The 27,353-nt window shown below is 36.4% G+C and overlaps 1 protein-coding gene across 6 annotated transcripts in view; it reads right to left on the bottom strand.

Moving 5' to 3' along the window:
- The window catches only part of Mapk10 (mitogen-activated protein kinase 10), a 334,304-nt gene that overhangs the window by 96,670 nt on the left and 210,281 nt on the right, over window positions 1-27,353 (bottom strand). For all 6 annotated transcript variants that reach the window (XM_074041839.1, XM_074041841.1, XM_074041840.1 and 3 more), the window contains 5 exons: window positions 12,010-12,139; window positions 8,021-8,079; window positions 7,080-7,218; window positions 6,328-6,493; window positions 3,637-3,708 (listed from right to left, as the gene is read on the bottom strand). In XM_074041839.1, coding sequence (XP_073897940.1) covers window positions 3,637-3,708; window positions 6,328-6,493; window positions 7,080-7,218; window positions 8,021-8,079; window positions 12,010-12,139 — 566 coding nt within the window. The remainder of the gene's footprint in view (window positions 1-3,636; window positions 3,709-6,327; window positions 6,494-7,079; window positions 7,219-8,020; window positions 8,080-12,009; window positions 12,140-27,353) is intronic.

The raw sequence follows: 27,353 nt of genomic DNA, 5'->3' as shown, positions 1-27,353 counted from the left end.
AGCCTTCCCTCTATGTATGTACATTAGTAACTGATATGCTTGTCAGACTATTTTAGGAAATTTTCAAGATATTACAGTAAATGATGACTATACATTGATCTTAGAAGTAGTTAGTATCCCTGTATAGCTATCCTTATCTCAACTAGCAAAATCCCTTAATCCTTTCTATTATCGCTTATACTCTCTCTTCAACAAAATTAGAGGTAAGAGCAAAATAGTTTCTGCCTGGTAGCAAGGAGTTGGGGGGAGAGGGAGGGGGTGGGGGGAAGTAAGGGAAGGGGCGGGGGGAAGGGGGGAGAAATGACCCAAACATTGTATGCACATATGAATAAAATAAAAAATAAAAAAATAAAGAAGTAATTAGTAAATTCCATCACTGAAACTGGATTTTTATGACTTCTGAGATAATTCAATATAGTATTTGGGTCTCCATTAGAGCTCGCTACACAAACGCTGCCTAGGTAGAATTCTGGCTTCTGATTCATCACAATGTCCTCCACCATCAGTGTTCCCGTAGGCTGAAAGCAAATTTATTTGCACTCAATAGTTGTGTCACTTTCCTTAGGAGAAATACTAAGTCAGTTCAGATGTTACTAAAATACTAATTTTCTCAGATGGATGGAAAAGCAAATTTCTTTTAAACTGTGTTTATTTTTCAAACACTTTGATTTGGTGATCAATAAGGTACTCTGTGATGCCATACAGATCATATCAATCATAAAAAACTCCCACCATATTTCTCAAAATGCAAATACAATTGTAAGTTAAAACTTAGTCACTGATAACAGTTTCATAAGATTTCCAGATTGGTGAAGGTGTTTCACTATTTTTGTTAGGGTTCAGATTAAAAAGTTCTGTGAAGAGTGAGGAATAGCATTGATTATTGTATTAAACATCATTTTTTATTATCACATCATTTTTGTGTTATCACATCACATCATTTTTAGCCTTAGAATAATTTATATTAAATAATTAATAAATTATAAATAATTCAAAGAATTGGTGATATTTTTTAAAAACTGCATAATCTTGGAAACAGTCTATGTGGGGCAGGGTAGACAGATGAAGAGATAGGGAAATTATATTATTTTTAATGAATATTAAAAAGGGTCAGACTTACATTGGATAAGGAAGTAAAAAAATGAAAATCTAGAATAGTTAGCCCTCTCCTTTTAAATGTCAAGTTACAAGAATAGGGAAACTAAAGGGGCTATCTGCATCTCCCTTCCCTTTGAAATGGTAAGAAACTGCAATCTTTTAGTTTTTTCTAAGTTTACTGGCTTAAATTGTCAAAATAAGAGGAAAAGAGCCCGGATAAATGTCTGGATTGCTAAAGAAAATCTCAGAAAACAGCTGTGCTATATGGAAATCAAGTGATGTGTAAGTGCAAGGTGACAGGGAAGCTGGAATCCCAGGCCTTTTGTCTCCCACTAGCAACTGCACTACAAAGACGTGCCTAAGCAGCTTCATTCTGCACACTGATCCAAAGGTTCCTTTTTCTTTGTTTGAAATGTGTACATCCCAAAGGCAAAAACACAAAGAAAATAATTCCTACTTTTGAATGAGATCAGTTCATTTAAACGTGAGTGTAGGTTACAATATTGTCCAAATCAACTACATTGGTTATGTAATTCATCTCCAATCTGTGAATAAGTAAAGTAAAAGGAATTTCCCAAGGTAATCACATGAAATTTGATGATGGTAGTAGTGGTACTTCAGATTATAGCTAAGGGAACATGAAGCATATGATGATTTAAGGTGTTAAGATTTCAAAAGCCTGCCACTGGTTATCTCATGTTCTAAACCAGTGCTAGCCAGCAGAAAAACTAAGTCACCGGTGCAAGTATGAATTTTTAATCTTAATAATAGTCACACTTGAAAAGAATTGGAAGAAAGAAGTGAAATTGATTTGGATAATATATATTTTTACCAATATATTCAAAATATTATTTTGACAAATAATCAATATGAAATTAGTAATAATATATTTAACATTTTTAATCTTGAAAAAGAGATATGCATTTGATACAAGCAATGCATGTCAATTCAGTCTAGAATCTAACTGCCAAATAGCAACATGTGGCTAGTGGCCCTCTATTGGACAGTGAAGAGCTAGATGATATCATTACTTTTCATTATTGGTGGAATTTAGGGAATATTTCATTAATGCCCACCAGAATGAATAAATGCCTATATAAATACATACTCATTTTGATTATAGAGTCAGGTTTTTGTACTATTGGCCTTTTTTCCTTATGGAAATAAAAATCATACTCTTTCTTGTATAATAAAAAGGTTGAGGCCAGGCATGGTGGTGCATACCTGTAATTCCCTTCCAAGTGGGAGGTGTAGGCAGACTGCATGAGACCCTATCTGAAAAATAACTGAAGCAGAAAAAAAGCAGGGGGGTGGGGGGAGTTGGAGGTGATAAAGCACCTGCTTAGCAAGCAGAAAGCCCTGAGTGGAAACCCCAGTACCACCAAAATAATAAAAAAAGAAATAAATGAATAAATAAAAAATAAAAGAGTTGCTCAATAGAACTTTCTTATTCAAATAGAGTGATTAATGAAGTTGTGGACCACCTTTCTTATTTCCAATTTCCAAAAACTTAACATTTAATTATTATACTGAATTTACCTGGCACCAATATTGTTAAAGTTTTAGTTATGGTTAACTTGGATTTTGTACTAGTGTTGTTCATTAACAAGATATTTCTGCCTCATAAAAGTATATTCTACTGTCAGTGTGCAAACTTCCATTATTTATATACTACAAATACAAATATGTGCCTTTATTATGCAGTGAATATTTGGTTATTTATGAAATATACCTGTTTATTTAATATTCCTTACTCATGGATGATACTCTGAGAAATTTCTGATGGAAACTACCCGGCGGTAGAATTCAAATCCACACTAATTCCTAAAGTTCTAAATTTGGTTGGAAAAGCAATTTTCCACCTCTGTGCCACTTCTCAAAGCCAAGTGAGTGAAGCCTATTTTAAACTCACTTGGCCTCTGGCAATTTGAGTAATCATGATTTTTGAATGTGGAGGTTCATGTTTTGAAGAGGAAATTCCAAATATTGACCTCTTTAAGACTGGGTAGGATGTCAACAGTAATTCAAGTCAATGAAGCCCTAGACAGAAGCCTAGAATGCCACAAGGAGAGAAATTATTCAGTCTAAATATTGTAGAAGCACTAAACAGTTTTGGAAAGGAGATGAAAATGACTTGAAAATGGTGACTTCTTTCACTAGTTACAAAGATATATTTTATTCATTTGGTGACTGGGGGGTTCTTTGTTATTTACAAAAAATAACATTGCCATTTTGAGTTAAGGCATGAAATAACTAAAGAAAAAAGCCCATTGAAATTTTAATTAAAAGAAATCATTGTGGCCTGCAGTACTGGTCGGTTTGCAGAAATTATCACTTTTTTTTTAATAAGAAAGACATAGCATTTTTGCTAGTTTGAGATAAAGATAGCTATACAGAGAGATTCCTAGCATTGAGTTATTAGAATTACACCACTTACCCAACTTTTTGCTTCTATCTTTACTTTCCTGGGAAAACATTATGTGTTTAAAAGGAGAGAAAACAAAACTGATAAAGCTGCAGCCAAAAGTACAAGGATACAATCCCTTCCTGGAAAGAGGATTTTGTGGCGAACCATTTCTCCCATAATGCATCCCACAGACCATATATCCACTAGAACAGGAGAGAGAGGGACGTGAAGAAAAGGGAGTAGAGTACAGTTAACTGAGATAGCTGACCTCTGAAGGAGGAGGAAAAAGAACAGTTTCATTAGAAGGTACAATTTTCATCTCCCACCCAAAGTTGGCCAAAAAATGAATTAAAACCAACTCTATACGATTATACAAACAATGCCTAGCATGAAAACTCAAATTAATATTTAAGGAAATATTATTTTATAGATGCCTAAGATTGCCATGCCAGTTACTGACGTGGAAAAGCAATAGTCAAACCAAAAGTATCTTCGTGGCAGGTGACTGCTAGAGCCACCAAGAGATTTTTTTACATCATTTGTTGAATATAGAAAAATAATCTCAATCAACCTTTAAGGTTGGCTCTTTCAGTTTCTATTCTATCCAGTTATGTGAAACAGGACAAGACAGCACTTTTTTTTTGTTGTTCAAAATAAGGAGATATTTTACCAAGTCCAAGAAACTCGGAAATGGTTGAAGCCATGTTTGGCAAGTGAAAAAACTGGAATCCCTGGTATTCAAGACTTAGTTCTTCCTTCAGAAATTAGCCTTCTAAATAAACACCACTTTTAATATCTATGTGAAATATTTTGAGAAAATGATACTTGATGAATCCACACATGTATAAAGGAATCATCTAGAAGTAAAAAAGCAGGTATAAAATATATTAAAAATTTGTTAGGGTACATATGTCTATTTCCCAAATGTCATACTTAATCAAAACATGCTTTGCTTTCTTTTACCAACATTAACCCTCTTCCAACTCCCTTTTATCAAGGACAAAGGGAACTTTGGGGCAAAAACACTAGGCTGAGTTGCTCCATGGGGAAGGAAGGCAGGGTGAAGTGCACAGGACAGCTGGGCATGCCTGATGCGGGAGCAAGCAGGGTTTTCTGCATGATAACCTTCCTGGTCTCAGAAGGAGGACAGCACAGGGCGCTAGGCACACCATCTCCATCCACTTAAGAAAGCCAATAAACGAAGGCAGCAAATTGCAACTCTTTTTTTTCTAGTCAGGGAAGAAAAGGGGTTTTGAGTGCTTACTGTCTGTGCAGCAAAGATCTGTAAAGCCATAAATATAGGCAAATTCAATCCTCTAGCCTCTTGTACATCCTCAATTCTTTTTCTTTTATTGACCAATAGCAATTGTACCTATCTATAGGATATAGTGTGATAGCTAATACAGGTATGCAATGTATAATGATCAAATCCATGCGATTAGCATATCCATCACCTCAAATATTTATCAATTCTTTTTGTTGGGAACATTCAAAATTCTATCTTACTGTTACCTTGAAATATAGAATAAATTATTATCAGTTATAGTCCTGGTTCTTGACTTTCCATCAATTGATTCCCCTTTTATTTTTGCAAGATAACTTGTGAAGAGCATACACAATAGAGTTTCCTGGGAGGAGGACTCCATTCAACAATTCCTAGTCAAAAAGTAGCAGAACTCTGACAGTGGCCACAAAGGTGAACCTGACCTTCCTAAATGCTGACTTTACCCCTCCTCTGTACAGTTGCATAAACACATTGGCTGTCTTCTAATCTGAAAGAATTTTTAAAATTTCATAGGCCAGGGTACTTTTATAAAACTACTCCACAGCACCTGTACATAAAATTAAAATGATAATTGATTTTATAGAATTTATAAAAATAGGCATGAAACAGAACAGAATATAAACTCTGGTATAAAGGTACTTTGAGTAAATATGTACAATCCTAATAAAACTATTTTAATTGCTGCATATGTTGGAAAAGTTTTTTAAATGATTCATTATTTATAAGAGATATTCTGTACAAAATAATATATTGCAAGGCTTTCTAACAGACATTTTATAAACCCTCCATGTTGAGCAAATAAATCCAATTTGAATACATTTTAAAGATTCTTTCTATATCCTTCTTTTAAAGTGTTTGTGTATACTAGGTTTTCTTTATGTAACCTAGTAAATGTAAATTTTAAAAGTAACGTAAAAAGCAATGTAAATTTTAATATTTTTAGTTTCTATGGTCTTCGGACTTTAAAAAAATTTCTAGGCAATTGATACCCTAAACATTACGTATAGAATAGTTTAAAATTTTAAAAATAAAACTCTTATCCAACTTGAACAATTTGGATTATTACAACTTGACTTGTGAAGAATCTTATTCTAAGGATTTATGATATTTCTGTTGGTCTTTCTCTAGGACTAGAACCATCAATCTGTGATATTACATAAAAGTCAAATGGTTTAAAAAAATAGATTTCTTCCTGTTTACACACTCACTGTGAGCTGAGTTGCAACTCAAAAAACAAGTTTTCTCAATATTCCTGGCATGTGTGTTAATCAGTATGTATTTGACTGCTAATCAGACTCCATTTGCAATTCTTTTCAGCTCTAACATTTTAATGCTTTTCTAGCCAAGCTTACTTCTCAGAAACATCCATCACATTTTTAATGAGTGATTCTTCACAGTAGTAATTTAAAAAATAAACTCTGAATATGAAATCTTGGTAGCTCTATTTTTGAAATTTTGTATATATGAAAGAAAACATATACTCCTGACTCTCTAAAGCCTGCACTCATTTTCTTCATGGTTTCAGAAGCATCCCTACCGTTCTCCTTGTAGCCCATTCCCAGAATGACCTCGGGGGCTCTGTAGTAACGTGTCACCACATATGGAGTCATCATGAAGCTTGTGCCTGCTGTCCTGGCCAGTCCAAAGTCAAGGATTTTCAATGTGCAATCAGACTTGACTACAATGTTACTTGGTTTTAAATCCTGACAATAGGAACAAACGAACAAAGTCAAAGTCAGTATTCAGTGGCACTTGTAATTTCCCTCTACTCAATCATCCGGGCAGTTTTGCATATGACTATTGCTATGAAGAAGTTTACAATTAGTTTTGTATTTTTAAAAGCATCCTCAAAAAAAAGAAAAGAAAATCTAGGCCAGTACTGTCATTGTTACAATTTAGGCTCATCTCAGGAGAAGTTTTAGAAAAACAACATATCATTTGTTGTCATCCCTTAAGTTTCACTTTAGGGCAACATAAAATTCTCAGTTTATATTTCCTTTCTAGACCTGACAGAGGAACAGACCAGGGTAGCAGTCTTCATGTTGCCAGAAATGAGCTGTGGAAATGGCCTGTCTTATTTCATCTGCACATAGGACAGATGAAGGAGCTTGAAAGCATGGACTGCTCAGAACCTGACTCTCAACAAACTGGAGCACAATGTCAAACACAGTCACAGCATAGCTTGAAGCTCTGTCCACAACTTAGTCAACTGTGTGCTAATTCTATTATCAAAGGAATAAGGAAGTACATTGTATTTGACTGAGTGTTCCTATGATTTAGTGTCCTCACCCTGTGAATAATCCCCGCAGAGTGGAGATGCTTGATACCACACAACATTTGGTATAGCAGGTAAGACATTCGTTCGTGGTCTAATTCCATTTGAATCACCTGACACAAGTTGGCATCCATCAGTTCCATTACTAAGTAACTAGAGAGGAAATCCACACTGTTAGTTTCAGATGGCAAATTTACAAGGTCAATCAAGTTATAACCCTTTACTGTCTCTGTCTGCCTTTAACTGAATCATGAATATGAAATGCTTCCAAGTATTGCTTGTGTGTTAGCTGTAGCATCTCTCTCACCAGATTGCTATTAGAAGCACTAATTATTAGTGTGCGGTTCATGCCCAGATATTTTCCCCCTTCATCTTGTCCTCATTTTTCCCTCAATTCTTTGCTGAGTATTATGATTACAAATAAGAAAAAAAAAAAACAAAAACTTCAGGACACCTACTTCCACAATCATGTCTGTGTTAAAAATAACACATGCTAGGAAATCATTTCCTGTCCTCTGCTTATAGCACTGTCTTTCTAGACAGATTCATTTTGGACAAAATCAAAGGCACCACAAAAATAGATATAAAGAATAATGTTATAATGTCCCTGTTATTAATAGTTCTCAAAGTGAATTGATTCATCCTAGAAAGGGCACAGAATCAATTAATAATAAATAAATAATAAGTCTTTCCTGATTGAGCCAAGAACATTGGAACAGCAAAGTACATAGAGCCCTAAGGCCAGAAGAAGGCAGAGGGTCTCTCAGGAAGTAATCCCATAGCAGTCTTCTCTACAGATAGCGGGTCTTTCATTTGATCCCAACTCTTATCTCCCTTTGATTGCTGCAAAAGATTTCCTCTCTTCTATTTTTATTTATTTTTTGTCATATCCCCTAGAATTATTTCAGTGAGAGTTGTGCTGACCCTTCATGAGCTTTGTCGTTTTGTTACTTACACATCTTGGAACTCCTCCAGCGTTTTTTGGGGTGTGAAGACATTTAATAAACTAATAATCTAAAAGAGAAAGCATGAAAAGGACAGAGGAAAGAAAAACAAAAGGGAGAATTATTTTAAAAACATAAATGTATTTATCCCAACTGACAATCAGTTGGAGAGAATTTCTAGATTGTTTCACAGAACCTGGAAATGTGTACTTAGAAAGGACACATGATCTGTTTTCAGGTAAATAGTACAGTTAAAAAGCTCAAGTTCTTAAGCAGAAGGAAGTAGAGAAGACCTATAATTGTATAACTTTAGAACGATTCTCCATGGCAGGACACAGAGCTGTACGGTGGCTAAGCGAAAAAAAAAAAGCAAAACTACCTTAAACAGTAACCTAAATTCACTTTTAACCTTTTTGTTTATTTTGCACATTTGGTAATAAAGAAGTTTACCTTCTAGAATAAGACAACTTTTAAAAAAAATCTCATCACATTTCCAAATAAATTATATATGTAAATAACTCACAACATTCTTCCATCTAAATGTGGATTAAGAAATGACCCAAACATTGTATGCACAGATGAATAAAAGAAAAAAAAGATAACTTCAAACTAAAAAAAAAAAAATGTGGATTAATGTCCCAGTTGAAAATGAAAATAAAAACATTGATATACTTAGCTGAGGTGAGTGTTGAACATTTACCTTTCATTTGAACATCTATATTGGGTCTGTTTCTCTAGTACTTTATCACTCTCAAAAAGTATCTCACTTCATTTCATATTCGTGTAGACAAAAACAGACTATACAAAGGACACATGATCATACAAACTTAAAGATGGAAAAAAATGCTAACTCCCATCTTTTGATAAACAAAGAATCTAAGTAAGTTAAATAAGCCTAGAAAATAGCATTTGCAAGTTTAGAAAAATCAGGCTTTCTTGTTTTAAAAGGTAATTTCCCAGGACATATTCACTATTTGTAATCTTTCTCTTCCCTGCTTTTCTTTTTAGATATTTCCTCTGTTCATTCTTTGCTCCCTCATGAGTTTCTGTTCCTACAAATACCCAATTTAAATCTTGTATTTGAAAAGAAAATATCACAGGTATTTCTGTTTTAGTTCAAAAATTTTCCAGCAGGAATTTGAGTCAGTTCTTTCATTCTAGCATCTTGGGAAGCACAGATGGGATTTAGTGTTTCTCTTATGGTCCCCTACCATCACACCAATTATCACTTCCTAGAGTATTCACTTTTTAAATGGATTTTCTTCACTATCATTAAATATTTAATGGAATTACTTTTGCAACATTAACAGAGTTCTATATTCTAACTGCCTTTTCCTTAGTTTTACAAGAACTGATATAGAATTTACAGTTGATTATAAATAAATTTCCTCTGTTGAAATTTTTATTTCTGTAGACTTATATGGATGCCATGCATATGCATACATACACATACACATGAAAGGAAGGTAGAAGATGGGCTGTTACTTACAAATTATTGTTGTAATTTGAAACTCTTTTTTTGGGTATCATAATGTGAATTTTCTTTATTTCAGTCAAGAAAAAGGCAGAGCTGGGCACCAGTGGCTCTAGGATTTCACCTGTAATCCTAGCTCCTTTGAAGGCTTAGAGGAGTAAGGTTCAAGGTATGCCCATCTCAACCAATATCTGGTTGTGGTGGTATGTGCCTATCATCCCCGCCATAGTGGGAAGCATAAAATAGGAGAATCATGGTCCAAGCCAAAAAGCAAGACCGTATTTTAAAAAGGGGCTGGAGGTATGGTTCAAGCCATACAGTGCATACTTAGCAAGCATAAAACCCTGAGTTCAAATCTTAGCACTACCAAAAAAAAAGAAAAAAGGGAATGCATTAGTCTGTTTTCTATTAGTATAACAAAATAGTAAAGGCAGGCTAACTTTATAAAGAAAAGGCATGTGTTTAGCCCACAGTTTCTGGAGGTTCAAGGGCTCCAGCATAAACTTGGCTCTGGAGAGGACCACATGGTAGAAGGCGTGTATATAAAAAATCCCATCATGAAACAGGAAACCAGACAATGATTTAGGAGCCAGATTCACTCTTACAACTCACTCTTGCGAAAGCCCAGGGGTCCCAGGAAAATTATATTTCTCCCTTTTAAAGACAGATCCCCAATCACCTAAGAACCTCCTAGTAGGCACCACCTTTAGAGGCCCTACTGCCTTCCACATCATCACCCTTGGGACCAAGCTTTTAACACATGAACTTCTGGGGTACATACGCAAACAACATCCAGCCACACCAGGGAGTATAATTTTCTCAAATTGGCCAAATAATTGGGCATTTTTTCACAATGCATTGCATTATAGTATCTGGAAGGAAGATCAGGGGAATATATATGTATGGAAAACTTTCCATATAATTGCTTCATTGCTTGTATCCATCCACTTTGCATTGCCCATGGTTTGCTTTGTCTTCTTTACTACCATAAAAATATATTTCTTACTCATGTGGCCACTCTTGTTTCTGCCTTTATTTAACATGTTGACAAAACAAATTTGTATAGTGACTTTTCTTAGGATCATCTTCTCTATCACTACTCCTTTCTAGAAGTCTCAAATTTCCTGCACAACCATCTCATTGATGAGTACAATGAGTACTTCACAAAATTCCCCTTTTTTGTGAGGCCTTTCTTTCTCAATCTATTATAAAAAAGTGATCCTATCTCACCCCGCATTGACCAGCATTTTTAAAAAATGTTTCTTTCTTACTCTATTTTACTTAATAGCACCTACATCCCACTGACATTCCATACACTTACCTACTATGTTTTGGATTGCCTTTCTTACCAGGGAAGCCTAATCTAAACACAGGAGGGGCATGCCTCATCTTAGTTTTCTTGGTGTATCCTCAACAGCTATATCATCTAATCTGTGCCTGGTGCATTTCATTCCTTCAACAAGTACAGGTCAAAAGACTGAATTAAAATATCATTGGTATCAAACAACTAAAAAAGGTCATTCGAGTAGAGAAATAGAGGAACAAAGAAACACTTTCATCAGGCCTGAATCCATTGCATTTCAAATATCTTTTCAGCCTATCACTCATACATTTGCTTCTTCTCAGCACCACAGGTAGATGGTTAGCTATATACAATCTCTGTTTAAAAAACTATACAGATAATTTCATATGTTTGGTATTATTTTTATACTTAAAAACTTTGTAGGGAGTTATAATAGCTATTATGACTCAGTAATAATTTATAATTTATTTTTATAATAAAAAAGTCTAATAAATTAGTTAAAAGTTAATTATTAAGAATAGTCATTATAAAAATGTAATAGTCAATATAAAAATAAGCAATTATCTCTCATTTCTTGCTAAGAAGAAATGCAGCGCAGGAAGAATTCTAGAAGCCTTTGCTTGAGGTTAGAGAAGCTAGACTCTGAAGTGTAGAGGCCTATAACAGTCTACCCACTGAGTTCAAATGAGAAAGTACTCATGAGGATCTCATTCTGAAGTGCTTTCTAAAACAAGATGCCAGCACACAATGTGTACCCTGAACGGTTGGAGACCACTGGCAGACTACATCTAAAACACAAAGAAGATAACACAACACATAAAAATCTTCATCCATAATTATTAAGTTTAAATTATCAAGAAATATAGCACATTGTTCTGATAGGGTCTTTTTTTTCTGTTTTTTGCTTTTGTTTGTTTTGTTTGAAAAACATGATACTCTCAAGTTAATGGGAAGGGAGATAACCAAATAAGGTTAATTTTATAATAGGGACATATCTATCAAATTCATCTCCTCTGTGCCATATGGCTTTTAGAGGATTTTTAAGCAGGAAGCTACCATGAGGACAATGAAATTAAATGTAGCATATGGGCAAGATAAACAATCTTAACAGGCAGAAATTGCAAAGTAAAAAGAGCCTTTCCTACTCAAGTTGGCAATTTTTTTCTTCCCCCAGTCTCACAACCTCCCACTGCCAGAGGTTTAAAAATAACAGTGAAACTCACGTTCTTATGGTTCACACACTTCATGAGGACCAGCTCCCGGTATGCTCTCTTGGCGTGAGTTTGATTCTGAAAGGGTCTGCTGAGCTTCTTAATGGCCACGTTTCTGTCAAGGACAGCATCATATGCAGCACTGCAGAGATTGAACAGCAACTCAGAGTTAAGACCGAAAAATTCTTAGGACTTCTACCAACCTAAGGGCATGGATAAAGGATATATTTATTTTTTTCAGATCACATGCCCATCAGGCTATAAGTAAGGATGTATGTAAGAAAAAGAAAAAAGAGGGGAAGGAGAAGAAGAGAAGAGAGGAGAGAGGAGGTGGAAAAGCAGTATTTTGTAATAAACATATAATTGCATCAGTAAATTGGGGATGGGGAGAAGGGAAAGTGCTCAAATTTCTCATAGGCTATGTGAATTTAACAAGTCATTTCATCTCTCTGGGCTTGAATTTCCTATCTATTAATATACAGTATTTGAGAATTCTCTAACTATAAAATGACATGGGTTCTTTGAGTATTTATGTGAGCTTTCAATCTTTCCCTAGTCATAACAGACAGTTTTTCATGCTAATTGCTATGAACATACAGGCTGAGCCAGGCATGGTGGTACATAGCTGTAATCTCACCTACTGAGAGGCAGAGGTTGGAAGATCCTGAGTTCAAGGCCAGCCTGGAAAAACTTAGAGAACCCTATCTTAAAACAAAATAAAAACAAAAGGGCCTGTGATGTGGCTCAGTAGAGCACTTGCCTAGCATGTGAGAAACCCTGGGTCTAATCCCCTGTACTTCAAAAAACAAAAAATAGCAAGCACTTGGTTGATGATCAAAGTGTGCTCATTTAGAATAGCAAAGCTCAAAGTAAGTTATGCAACCAGAGGAGATTTCAGAACTACAAATAACGGCACTTAAATACAATGGCAGACGTATATGCTACCCACACTTGAAGTTTTCAAGCAGTATGAGAATAATTCATTACACTTTGAAAAAGCAATCTATACATACAGCATTGTTCCTCTCATAGTCAATACATGAGTCTGGAGAGACAATGAGAGTGAGAGAGACTCTTCTTGCTGCTATACCTAGTGATGCACTCAAAAGTTTTGTTTCCTGTGTCTCCAAGATAATGATAGACTCACAGGATAAGTTGGATAAAGTCTTAGAGTTCATGTAGTCCATATCTCCTTTTAATATTATTTCTCTCTAACATACCTACACTGAAAGTTTGTTCCATCTCTGCTTGCATTCCTCCAAAGACACAAAGCTCATTCATATCAAGGCAGCTCACTTGGTTGTTGGTCAGCTTTGGGAGTAGAAATGTCATCAGTCTAATAAGCAGAGTTGTCTCTTTATGGTTTCCACTAACTACAGCTGTGATCCTTGCCTTCCAAGGCAACTCAAAATAAAGTATTCCCTTTTCATTATGATAGACTATAATATTTAAGATCCATTAAAGGACTGAGCACAATGCCTGGCCTGGGATAAACACTCAGTAACTCAGCTTTTATTATTTTCCCCCAAGTCTTTTCTTTCTTAATCTAAATATCACCCGTGTCCTGCCACCATTTGTCACTATGTGGTGTCAAGTCCCATTCCCATCTGGTCAGTTTCCTCTGAACATACTCCCATCTGCCAATATCCTCTGAAAACGAGGACCCTGAAATAAATAAAGCATTGCTACTCTGGAGTGTCATTGAGGATTAGGGGAGAGCCATAAACTTCTAAATGTGCTTTTCCCTCAACAGTTCTTCCTGCCATCGTTAAAACAGCTAAGTTTGTTTTGGCCTTTTTGACAATGATAGCATACACTATTGATCTACCATGAGTCAATGTTCATTAAAATACTGTCTTTTTGAAAATGTATGCTATTACGATATATATAAACATGGTACTTCAGTTATAATGTTAGTTATTTTTAAAGAGTCAAGTGGAGGAATTCCAAGATGGCAGCTAGAGGTAGGAAGCAGAAAGCGAGCCTCCTATAGTGAAATCTTGGAGAGACACTGGAGACACACTTTGCAGGCATAATCACAGAGAAGAGGCATAACTTTGACCCCTCCACATCTCCAGCCGGTGCAGAGAATCTCCACCTCACGTTAAACAGAGAAACGACGAGGGCCCCCGGGCCACCAGTGGCCGGCACCCAGACGGCTTGGGAAGACGCGGACCAGGTGAGCTTCACGGTACCATGGTAGCCCCACAGACAAGCCTGGGCCAGAGCAGCATAGCCCCCTGGACAGACTGACCTCCTCCCGGGGAAAAAAAGAGAAACTGAGTAATAAGCAATAAGAACAATTAAGACACGCTGGAAAGAGGGTGGGGCGCCCTGAGCGCTGAAGATTGGGGGAAGGGAACCCTTCCCGGGACTGTAAATAAACAAGCCGGGCGGGCCGGAGAGCCTCTGGCGGGAGCGGGGCACACGCCCAGCAACCAGGAGTGGGAAAGCTTGTGAGAGTGGCGGAGGGAGGAAAACTCCACAGGAGAGGAGGGAAGACCCACTTCCCATGTGAACTATAAACAAACATGGCGGCCGGCAGGAGCAGCAGCACTGCCCAGTAATCAGGGGCAGGAAAGCTTGTGAAAGTGGCAGTGAGAGGAAAACTGCACAGGAGACGGGGGAAGACCCACCTCCCACATGAACTGTAAATAAACATGCAGGCCTGACAACGCGGGGGCAGTGTCACCTTTCCCAGTGCTTGGAAAGGGGAAAGCCTGTAGCAGAGGCTCCCGCACAGGAGAACTCTGAGCAAACAAAGCCTATCAGTATTAACGCTTAATGTTAACAGACTTAATTCACCCATCAAAAGACACCGCTTGACAAAATGGATTAAAAAGAAGATCCAACAATTTGTTGCTTACAGGAGACCCATCTCACTGACAGAAATAAGCATAGGCTTAAGATGAAAGGCTGGAAGAAGATTTACCAAGCCAATGGCCCCGAAAACAGGCAGGAGTAGCAATACTTATCTCTGACAAAGTAGACTTCAAACCTATATTGATCAAATGAGATAAAGAAGGACATTCCAAACTAATAAAAGGGGAAATAGACCAAAAGGAAATAATAATCATCAATCTGTATGCACCCAATGTCAACGCACCCAATTTCATCAAACATACCCTGAAAGACCTAAAAGCATATATAAACGCCAACACAGTGGTTGTGGGAGACTTTAACACCCCATTATCATCAATAGATAGGTCACCCAAACAAAAAATCAATAAAGAAATCCAAGATCTAAAATATGCAATAGATCAAATGGACCTAGTAGATGTCTACAGAACATTTCATCCAACTTCTACACAATATACATTCTTCTCAGCAGCCCATGGAACCTTCTCCAAAATAGATCATATCCTAGGGCACAAAGCAAGCCTCAGCAAATATAAGAAAACAGAAATAATACCGTACATACTATCTGATCACAATGCAGTAAAAGTAGAACTCAACAACAAAAGTAAAGACAAAAACATGCAAACAGCTGGAAACTAAATAACTCATTACTTAATGAAGAATGGATCATCGATGAAATAAAAGAGGAAATTAAAAAGTTCCTGGAAGTCAATGAAAATGAAAACACAACCTACCAGAACCTATGGGACACAGCTAAGGCAGTCCTGAGAGCAAAGTTTATAGCCATGAGTGCATATATTAAAAAGATTGAAAGATCCCAAATCAATGACCTAATGATACATCTCAAACTCCTAAAAAAACAAGAAAAAGCAAATCCCAAAACAAATAGGAGAGAAATAATAAAAATAAGAGCTGAAATCAATGAAATAGAAACCAAAAAAACCATACAAAGAATTAATGAAACAAAAAGTTGGTTCTTTGAAAAAATAAACAAGATCGATAGACCCCTGGCAAACCTGACTAAAATGAGGAGAGAAAAAACCCAAATTAGTAGAATTAGGAATGCAAAAGGGGAGATAACAACAAACACCATGGAAGTCCAGGAAATCATCAGAGACTACTTTGAGAACCTATATTCAAATAAATTTGAAAATCTAAAAGAAATGGACAGATTTCTAGATACATATGATCATCCAAAACTGAACAAAGAGGAAATTAATCACCTGAATAGACCTATAACACAAAATGAAATTGAAGCAGCAATCAAGAGTCTCCCCAAAAAGAAAAGTCCAGGACCTGATGGATTCTCTGCTGAATTCTATCAGACCTTTAAAGAAGAACTGATACCAACCCTCCTTAAACTGTTCCATGAAATAGAAAGGGAAGGAAAACTGCCAAACACATTTTATGAAGCCAGTATTACACTTATCCCAAAACCAGGCAAAGACACCTCCGAAAAGGAGAACTATAGGCCAATCTCCTTAATGAACATTGATGCAAAAATCCTCAACAAAATAATGGCAAACCAAATTCAGCAACACATCAAAAAGATTATTCACCATGACCAAGTAGGCTACATCCCAGGGATGCAGGGGTGGTTCAACATATGAAAATCAATAAATGTAATAAACCACATTAACAGAAGCAAAGACAAAAACCACTTGATCATCTCAATAGATGCAGAAAAAGCCTTTGATAAGATCCAACACCAACTCATGATAAAAGCTCTAAGAAAACTAGGAATAGAAGGAAAGTACCTCAACATTATAAAAGCTATATATGACAAACCTACAGCCAGAATTATACTTAACGGAGAAAAACTGAAACCATTCCCTCTAAAATCAGAAACCAGACAAGGATGCCCACTATCTCCACTCCTATTCAACATCGTACTGGAATTGGTAGCCAGAGCAATTAGGCAAGAAGAAGGAATAAAAGGAATACAAATAGGTAAAGAAACAGTCAAAATATCCCTATTTGCAGATGACATGATCCCATACCTTAAAGACCCAAAAACTCTACTCAGAAGCTTCTAGACATCATCAATAGCTATAGCAAGGTAGCAGGATATAAAATCAACATAAAAAAGTCACTAGCATTTCTATACACTAACAATGAGCAAATGGAAAAAGAATGTATGAAAACAATTCCATTTACAATAGCCTCAAAAAAAATCAAATACCTAGGTGTAAACCTAACAAAAGATGTGAAAGACCTCTACAAGGAAAACTATACACTTCTGAAGAAAGAGATTAAAGAAGACTATAGAAAGTGGAGAGATCTCCCATGCTCATGGATTGGTAGAATCAACATAGTAAAAATGTCGATACTCCCAAAAGTAATCTACATGTTTAATGCAATTCCCATCAAAATTCCAATGACATTCATTAAAGAGATTGAAAAATCTACTGTGAAATTTATATGGAAACACAAGAGGCCATGAATAGCCAAGGCAATACTCAGTCAAAAGAACAATGCAGGAGGTATCACAATACCTGACTTCAAACTATATTACAAAGCAATAACAATAAAAACAGCATGGTACTAGCACAAAAACAGACATGAAGACCAGTGGAACAGAATAGAGGACCCAGATATGAAGCCACACAACTATAACCAACTTGTCTTTGACAAAGGAGCTAAAAATATATGATGGAGAAATAGCAGCCTCTTCAACAAAAACTCCTGGGAAAACTGGTTAGCAGTCTGCAAAAAACTGAAACTAGATCCATGTATATCACCCTATACCAACATTAACTCAAAATGGATCAAGGATCTTAATATCAGACCCCAAACTCTTAAGTTGATACAGGGAAGAGTTGGAACTACTCTGGAGTTAGTATGTATAGGTAAGAACTTACTCAATAAAACCCAGCAGCACAGCAACTAAGAGATAGCATAGATAAATGGGACCTTATAAAGCTAAAAAGCTTCTGTTCATCTAAAGAAATGGTCTCTAAACTGAAGAGAACACCCACAGAGTGGGAGAAAATATTTGCCAACTATACATCAGATAAAGTACTGATAACCAGAATATATAGGGAACTTAAAAAACTAAATTCTCCCAAAACTAATGAACCAATAAAGAAATGGGCTAGTGAACTAAACAGAACTTTCTCAAAAGAAGAAATTCAAATGGCCAAAAAACACATGAAAAAATGCTCACCATCTCTAGCAATAAAGGAAATGCAACTTAAAACCACACTAAGATTCCACCTTACCCCTGTTAGAATAGCCATCATCAGCAACACCACCAACAACAGGTGTTGGCGAGGATTCAGGGAAAAAGGAACCCTCTTACACTGTTGGTGGGAATGTAGACTAGTACAACCACTCTGGAAAAAAATTTGGAGGCTACTTAAAAAGCTAGACATCAATCTACCATTTGATCCAGCAATACCACTCTTGGGGATATACCCAAAAGACTGTTACTCCAGAGGCACCTGCACATCCATGTTTATTGAGGCACTATTCACAATAGCCAAGTTATGGAAACAGCCAAGATGCCCCAGCACTGACGAATGGATTAAGAAAATGTGGTATCTATACACAATGGAATTTTATGCAGCCATGAAGAAGAACGAAATGTTATCATTTGCTGGTAAATGGATGGAATTGGAGAACATCATTCTGAGTGAGGTTAGCCTGGCCCAAAAGACCAAAAATCGTATGTTCTCCCTCATATGTGGACATTAGATCAAGGGCAAACACAACAATGGGATTAGACTGTGAGCACATGATAAAAGCTTTAGCACACAAGGGAGGGGTGAGGATAGGTAAGACACCTAAAAAACTAGCTAGCATTTGTTGCCCTTAACGCAGAGGAACTAAAGCAGATACCTTAAAAGCAACTGAGGCCAATAGGAAAAGGGGACCAGGAACTAGAGAAAAGGTTAGATCAAAAAGAATTAACCTAGAAGGTAACACCCACGCACAGGAAATCAATGTGAGTCAATGGCCTGTATAGCTATCCTTATCTCAACCAGCAAAAACCCTTGTCCCTTCCTGTTATTGCTTATACTCTCTCTACAACAAAATTAGAAATAAGGGCAAAATAGTTTCTGCTGGGTATTGAGGGGGGGGAAGAGGGAGGGGGCGGGGTGGGTGGTAAGGGAGGGGGTGGGGGCAGGGGGGAGAAATGAACCAAGCCTTGTATGCACATATGAATAATAAAAGAAAAAAAAAAGAGTCAAGTGCATCTGCATTTTATAAGCCCAAAGACAGCAAGGTATTTGGAAATATAAGCATTAAACTTAATTCCTGAAGTTAAGTAATTATATCAATAGAAAATTGATCAGTCCCCTTGAAGACTAAACCTTAAGGTAGAAACAACTTTGCTAAAATCATTAGACTATCTAAAAAAAAAAGAAGAAGAATGGCAGTCATCACATATAGGAGTCATGGCACTGGCTGGCCAAATAAGAAAGTCCCTCCCTATCACTAAGCTTTTTTAATATTTTCTCTTTAATGTCCTATATAAACATATTATAATTAACTTTTTTTTCTTTTATTCATATGTGCATACAATGTTTGGGTCATTTCTCCCCCCTTCCCTCCATCCCCTCCCTTACCTACCCCACCCACTCCCTGTTCCCTCCACCCCCTTGCAACCAGGCAGAAACTATTTTGCCCTTATCTCTAATTTTGTTGAAGAGCGAGTGTAAGCAATAATAGGAAAGACCAAGGGTTTTTGCTAGTTGAGATAAGGATAGCTATTCAGGGAGTTTACTTGCGTTGCTTTCCTGTACATGTGTGTTACTTTTTAAATTAATTCTTCTCAAACTAACTTTTTCTCTAGTTCCTGGTCCCCTTCTCCTATTGGCCTCTGTCGCTTTAAAGTATGTGCATTAGTTTCTCTGCATTGAGGGCAACAAATGGTATCTAGTTTTTTTTTAACATCTTACAATGTCAGGAGACTGCTGTTGCTTCATAAATGTGCAGTAGAAGCAACTAAATATGTATTCTGAAAGCATGTTTGATGCATGTGACCAGAATTTATGAAGAGGAGAAGCTATGTTTTCATGAGCTCTGGGCCTTTCTTGCCTGAAGAAAAGAAAGTCGTTCTGTCATTGATATCATGTACTGCCATTGGTGCAGCTGAGGTGTGAACAGCAACCCTCTGCTACACTCCTCCTTATGTCCAGTGGTGTCCAGAAGAGTCCTGTACTGGCTGAATAATAGAAAAATATCCTGCTTTGCCCTTTTCCTGAGTCTGCATGCTATCTAACCACTTGTGGGATTGTAGGAAGATGAAGGCATTTCATAGCTGTTTATGTCACTTGGGGTCAGATTTTTGCATTCTTCAATGGATCTGTTCAAACTTCATCAGATCCATAACAGCGTGTTTGTATCTCCTAAAGAACTTTCTACCTTTGAATAAATTTTACACATATCCTAAAACAAAAAGCAAAGTCCCTCCCACTTCCAGTAGGTGCCAGGATCTGATCAGTCAGGCTGATAGATACGCTCTTATTGCGATTGTCAGCAACTCCAATCAGTTAGCATTCTGATCAAAGTATCCTTTGGCTGATTCTGTCCTCTGCAGTCAACTCTGCAGTCCACCAGGCTCACCTTGAAAGTGCTGCATGTAAAAATATTGCCTGTATCTGGTCAGTGTAACTGCTACATGTCTCATAATTTCATAAATTAGCATCTGGTTTCTCAATGTGAGATATTAGTGAGGCTTGTCCATGTATCTTTAAGTCCCTGAGACACTCACCTGGTCCTGCAAGAACACCTAGCTCACAGGAAATACATGAGGAAATGCCACTCTCTGGGGTTACTTGGCAGGCAAACCACTGGGTAGTTTCTCCTGGAAATGATGTGATGTATTTTCCCTCCCTCTCGTAGCTCTTTCTTGAAGCACTTTTATATATGAATCCCAGCTCTGCTGCTTACTCCATGTGCAGCTATGGGCAAGTTATTCACACTTTCTAGCATCAGTTTTCTCAGATTTAAAATGGAAATGATATCAACCTGACCAGATTGTACTAGTTTGTAATGTATCGATAGTGCCTCAGCTAGAGTGAGAACTCAATAAATAATGGCTAATAACTTTTTTAAAATCAATGTTCTTGTTGTGTTTATTGTGTAATTCAGAGGAGGATAAAATATAAATTCTTTTAGTATGTGTAAAAATTAGACACCTTAGACATTATCTGCTCTTCCAGTCTTTCTACTAATTACAAATTCATTCAAATGTCCTACCATCTTGACCATATTTCTCATTTGTTCCCTATAATAAAAAACACAGGGAAAGCCATGTTAAAAATACAGATACGTTATAAAACTACAGTTCTCTGACTCCCCACTTTAATAAGCAATCTGGTATCATTTGTTTTTAATGAAACTGTTATTCTCACTTCATGCTTTCTGAATGGTTCATGAAGTATCTCTTCTAACTAATGTCAAATTCATAACCTCTTTCTTGTCTCTAAAGAAACAAAAACTGTTCCTCTCAATGGTTGTGTAGAATACTATGGGTTATTTCTTTGAACTTCATCTGCCTTCTTGTGGGGTACTGGAAGCTATACTAAAGAGAAGCCAGAGTTAAATGCAGCCCCAGATGCCTTTGCAGCTAGCACTCTGGATTCTAACAAGGTCCTGCAGATGCAAGTGAGAGGTTTGGAAGGCAAGGATGAGGATTGTGGCCATCTTCTGACATTTCTTGCCTGGGGAGCAGAGTCTAGTAGAGATGTGAGGTTTTCTTCTGAAGCAGTGCTTTGTTTCCGGTTCTGGGCTGAGAAGTTGTTGCTGACATGGAGTCAGCAGTGGACTCCAGGCTCCAGTCCCCAGACTAAGGTTTGATGGAGGGGTAGCAGCAGCTGCAGGTGCACAGTTCCAGCTCAAGGTTTTTCTGTCCTCAGTCATGATCACGTATGGCGGGAACTTAGTGGCTCAGGATCCTTTGAGGTGGGAACTTCCCTAGAGACTCAACTCTTCAGTGCCTAGGCTCCTTCCAGGAGGAGCCTGGAAGGAAATTACTTCAGACTAAAGTAATTTCTCAGGCTTCCAATGATTTCACAGACACCCCATTTGTTGTATTAACACTCTGCCTGTTGAAAACGTTTCTGTCTCCTACCCTGATCCCTGGCTGACACCATAACCTCCCATTTTCTGTAATTCCCCAGTGATTACTGGCAGCAGTTTAGCAAATACATCTGCAAATTGGCATCATTGAAACTGTACAGTCATAAACTGAAATCTGAATGTTTTCTGTTACTCTTCTGTTTTCTTTTTAATCTTCTTGATACATGGAATCTTACCTTTTTCCTAGTAGCTTTCTTTCATCTTCATGCAGTTCAAAATGGAAGTCTTTATGAATATTTTCCAGAAACTTTCCATCGACTTTGCTGAAGATTCTCCAGCAGCTTCATGACTTACAGTGTTAGCCCAACCCTACTACTAACTAGATCTGTTCTTTAAAGAAAGATATAGACATCTGTTGTCATGTTCTTATCACTTAGTCCAGGTGTATGATGCTACAAAGCTATGCTTCTTCTTGTAGGCCTGTAGATAAACACACATGTACACACACATCCTGCTGGCAAATCTTATTTTCAGTGTATTCATCAATTTCTTTCCCCTTAAGGAAATTGCAGATAACTTCTTACACATGTCTTTGCCTGAGGCATAACCATTTACATCATCATTTTTTTGTGTTTCCCTTCCATTCCATATTTAAAATGTTCTTAATCACATTAACACATTGTAGGTGTGAAATCCCCATGCATCATAAGAGGATCTGTCCTCAGAGAGGCCTTCAGACCATCGAAAGTCACCAGTTCATTTTTCATTAGTTATTTTTTTTGAATTGTTTGGCTCTATCAGTTCAGTTATATTTGTTGGAGACACTTTTAATTACAATTAATAGAATTCTGACTAATAGTAACCTAAATAATGAAGACACTCAATAAATCACATAATAGCCTTGTTTCAGTTTCAGGGATGCATTATGACTTTTGTGGGCCCTAGGCACTTCTGCCATCTGATTTTCTGCTAATTGGTTCTCAGCATGCTGATTAAAAAAGAAAAGTCAAATACTAGCAGAACTTCCTTAGTTCAGTATGTAGATGTTGTGATGACTAAGATTCCCTATCAGGAATAAGAGACTTATTACCCCCCAGATGTTAGAAGCACTGTTGGCAGACAGCCCCTCTGTTCTTAGTCCATTGGGGATGACCATAGCTGAAAAGAACTGCCTATCCCTTTTCATAGGCAACCTTCATGCACTGACTGATGGATATGGGATTATAAAAGCCTGGCCACCTCACTCTACCTTACGACAGCTGGAAAACTCATTTCATCTTCAGAACTCTCAATGGGGCCTGCAGAAACTTCTACTGAGACTCCTCTGAACTTCTGCATAAGCTTCCTTCCCTTCTTTTCCATGGGTCTTGACCTCCAAAATGTCCCTAATAAATTTCCTACATGAAATCATCATCTCAAAGTATACTTTCTAGGGAATGTAATATCTTATTTTAGTAATTCATGCTCAAATATATAATACAGTTTGAAATACACTTAAGTCTTTCTTTAATCATGAGGCAGGATCCAATGGTGCATGAAGGTGACTAGACTCAAAGTTCAACATCAAGAAATGCCATTTTTCATCAACAACATCAAATAACTTAAATGACCAAATCTAGTTACAGATCCCAATCAAAACCACTTTGTAAGTACAAAGTAACCGAGTTGTAGCAAGGGCAGCAAGTAGTGTTCAGAAACCAAATCCTAAAACACAGTATGGAAAAAGGACTCTTCAAAACACTGGGAATTGAACCAGCACTTTAGAGCCCTTCAGCAAATTAGCCTCCGGGAAGACCCCAGAAAGACTATATACCTGGATAAAAAATTTGGGACTGTCTAAACAAGCTTATCACCATGGAACAGGGATGAAGTAGAAATAAGATGGCTGCACAAGGCAACAGCTTTCCTGGAAATCAGAATGATGACCTTAGAAAAGACTAGCTTCATCTCAGTGACATGGTGGGTGATACAGACATGCAGAATGCCTCTCTTGCTCTTCTTTTATCTTTGTGGCAACTGGTCTCATGCCCACTTTAGTGAACTACTCATGTATGATCTACCCACATTTCAACTACAACATATACAAAGCCACATCTCTGCCATTTGATAGATAATTACAGCTTAGCTTGATATGAAATATGTGAGAGGTAAAAGGCTGTCAGTCCTGCTGTAAAGAATATAAGAAATAATCAGAAGATTCTTGTGACATTGATTCTGCTTCTTAATGTGTGACCTAAATATAATTACTTACCTTTTTAGTGGTTAAACTTTTTCAAATTTGCAATAAAATTCTCCCAACAAAAGTTGGTAAATAAAATTGAAAATATATATATTTAATTAAAATATTCTATACTGACTTTCACATCTCATATTTTCTTTGCCATGACCAAATAAAAGCCAGAAAAAAATTCTCCTAAAGAAACATCAGTATCTCTTTGAAAGTTAGTAATCATTAAGACTATGTCCCAAGGCAATAATTTAGCCATACAGTGGTAGGTATTAGACCATTCCAGCTGCTAGAACAAAATGCCTTAGACCACATAGCTTATAGATGGCAGAAATTTATTTTTGAAATTCTGGAGATTGGAAATTTCATGATCAAGGCACCAGAAGATTCAGTGTCTGATAAGGGCCTGTTCTTCATAGATGACACTATCTTGCTCTGTTCTCACACAGTAGAAGGGGTTAGCTGGCTGTCTGGCTTCTTTTAGGACACTAACATCTCCATCTTCTTAATGGATTAAGTTCCAATATAACAATTGGGAGGAGGAACACAAACATTCAGATAATAGCACAGAATAAAACGCATTTACAGATTACTCTTGAATCATTATGTTCACCTAGATCAAATTAATTTTATCCAGCTTTCAATTCTAAGGATTGTTTTCAAATATGTACAAGTTGAGCATTAGGTGTTAATGTGCTGCCCCCATTACCATAAAAGCACTTGGAAACCATTTAAATTATGCCTGCTTTACATAAGTTTATCAAATGCTTCAAACATAAAATTTATATGATCCAAGCTAGTTTTATTTTTTAATACAGTTCAGTGAATGTCTGGAAAATCTGACAATATCATGAAAGCTATCATAATTTTTGCCCAAAATGTCAACAATAAAGAGAATTTATTTTTTTTTTCAGTGATAATACAAATATAAATTTACAGAGAACAAAATCATATTAAAAACAATATTCTTACCAATTAAGAAATGGACTTTGAACTGGTGGCAGTCAAATATAATTTACATTGTGTCCAAATGCATGGCAATATTCTACAAATAAAAGTAGACCTGGTAGGTGCGATATTTGTAAATATTAATTTGCAAATATTTTTGTAACATTTTGTAAGATGCTAGCATAGATGGCCAGAATAACCTTATTACAAAATTTTGGAGACAAAGTTAACATCAGATCAAAAAGTAAAGGTACTTCAGATGGCCTTTGGCATTTTCTTGGTGCTACTCTTAATTCTGAATGAAGAAAAATGTCTTCTAAGTAACTCCTCTAAATTTTGAATCCTTTAAAAAAATCTCTTGGAAATGTTTAATCGCAGTATTTAATAAATGATGCACTTCAATTTTCAGTTCTTGAAACTTTCAGGGAAGAGCTATAATTACAAGTAAAAATTGCAAAACTAAGCTCACTGGAATATGTTGGAAGGAACTGAAGCAGATCATGAGATCTCAAAGACAGGATAAAATTTAATTTTTAAATATCACAAACGTGTTTTAGTATTTTAATTTGTTAGAATAATTCTTTGGCAGTTCTTAATTTGAGGATATGTTTATACTCTGGATAGTACTTGATGGAGTTTCGAATTTCAGAATATTTACATTCTGTACAGAATTGACATATAATTGTAAAGACCTATCATTTTTCAACATCTAAATTCAGCACATCATTCAAAACAACAAGTATATAGCCCACTTATTTGACAAGTTCTGTTTTATACAATTATTTCTTAGATAAAGAAACTTTGGAGGGACATTCAGTGTGTGTGAAAAAAACTTGAACTAATATACTTTTATGTTACAATACAAAAAATGAAGTTCAGAATATTTTCAGTTTAGCAGAATTTGTGCTTTCCAAGTATTTAAGCCCCTTTAGAGAGTATTTTTTAAAAGAAATGTTAAGATCCATACTGAATGGATCTATATTTTAAACTTAGTAGATATAAAATATAATTTCAATGATCTGGAAAATTCACAAAAAGTTAAAGATAATACATCTTTGAAAAAATGACTTCAACCAGTAACACATATTATAGGCAGAGAGTTAAGAAGGTTCAAGTGGTTAAAACACATGAGCATATATCAAAAATAATTATTCTTCTTGTGCTATTTTTTAATATTTGCATGATCAATATTAATAAGAATAGGTTTATTTTAAATGAATTTCAATAACACCATCTTTCATTCAATAATATAATTTTATTGTGCCCCTTCACTGTTAAAATTTTCCCAATTTAGAGATAAATGTGGCTTATGGTCACTGTGTTTCAGTTGAAGAAGTTTTTGTACATTGTCCACAAGGTAGAAGAAGGAGGCAGAACCAAAGAATGACTCTTCCAGGGTATTGCTACATTCTCACCATCTCTTTCCTGGCAATAGATTTCAAATCATGGCTTATTTTTAATTGTTTTATTTTATTATATTTTTTTTCATTTTTCTTTTATTATTCATATGTGCATACAAGGCTTGGTTCATTTCTCCCCCCTGCCCCCACCCCCTCCTTTACCACCCACTCCGCCCCCTCCCGCTCCCCCCCTCAATACCCAGCAGAAACTATTTTGCCCTTATCTCTAATTTTGTTGTAGAGAGAGTATAAGCAATAATAGGAAGGAACAAGGGTTTTTGCTGGTTGAGATAAGGATAGCTATACAGGGCATTGACTCACATTGATTTCCTGTGCGTGGGTGTTACCTTCTAGGTTAATTCTTTTTGATCTAACCTTTTCTCTAGTACCTGTTCCCCTTTTCCTATTGGCCTCAGTTGCTTTAAGGTATCTGCTTTAGTTTCTCTGCGTTAAGGGCAACAAATGCTAGCTAGTTTTTTAGGTGTCTTACCTATCCTCACCCTTAATTGTTTTATTTTAACAAGATTCTTCCTATAAATAGACACAACTCAAAAGGGCATCAGCACCTGGATTACATCAGAATTAGTTAAGGAAGAGAAGAGTTTATTGAGAGCATCATCTTTATTTGTGCAAGTAATTCAATGGTGAAACTGACAAAGGAACTTGTAGTGAGAATGTACTTTCTAAAATTAACCACTTAAAGAAGGTAAGATGCTCCTTTGACTTATGGGTTTGGCACTATTTCTTGATACCTATAAAATTGATGAGATTCATTAAGTGAGCCACAGGAATCAAGAATGGCTCCTCCACACAGAACAAATAACTATGATAAGAATAAACTTCATCACCCAGCCCAGGGCCTGCTTTCCCTTCCTCTTAGCCTGCACTAACAC

Source organism: Castor canadensis, chromosome 9, assembly GCF_047511655.1.
Source record: "Castor canadensis chromosome 9, mCasCan1.hap1v2, whole genome shotgun sequence".
NCBI lineage: Eukaryota > Metazoa > Chordata > Mammalia > Rodentia > Castoridae > Castor > Castor canadensis.
The sequence above is the reverse complement of the archived record's forward strand: the minus strand, read 5'-3'. Positions and strand labels throughout refer to the sequence as shown.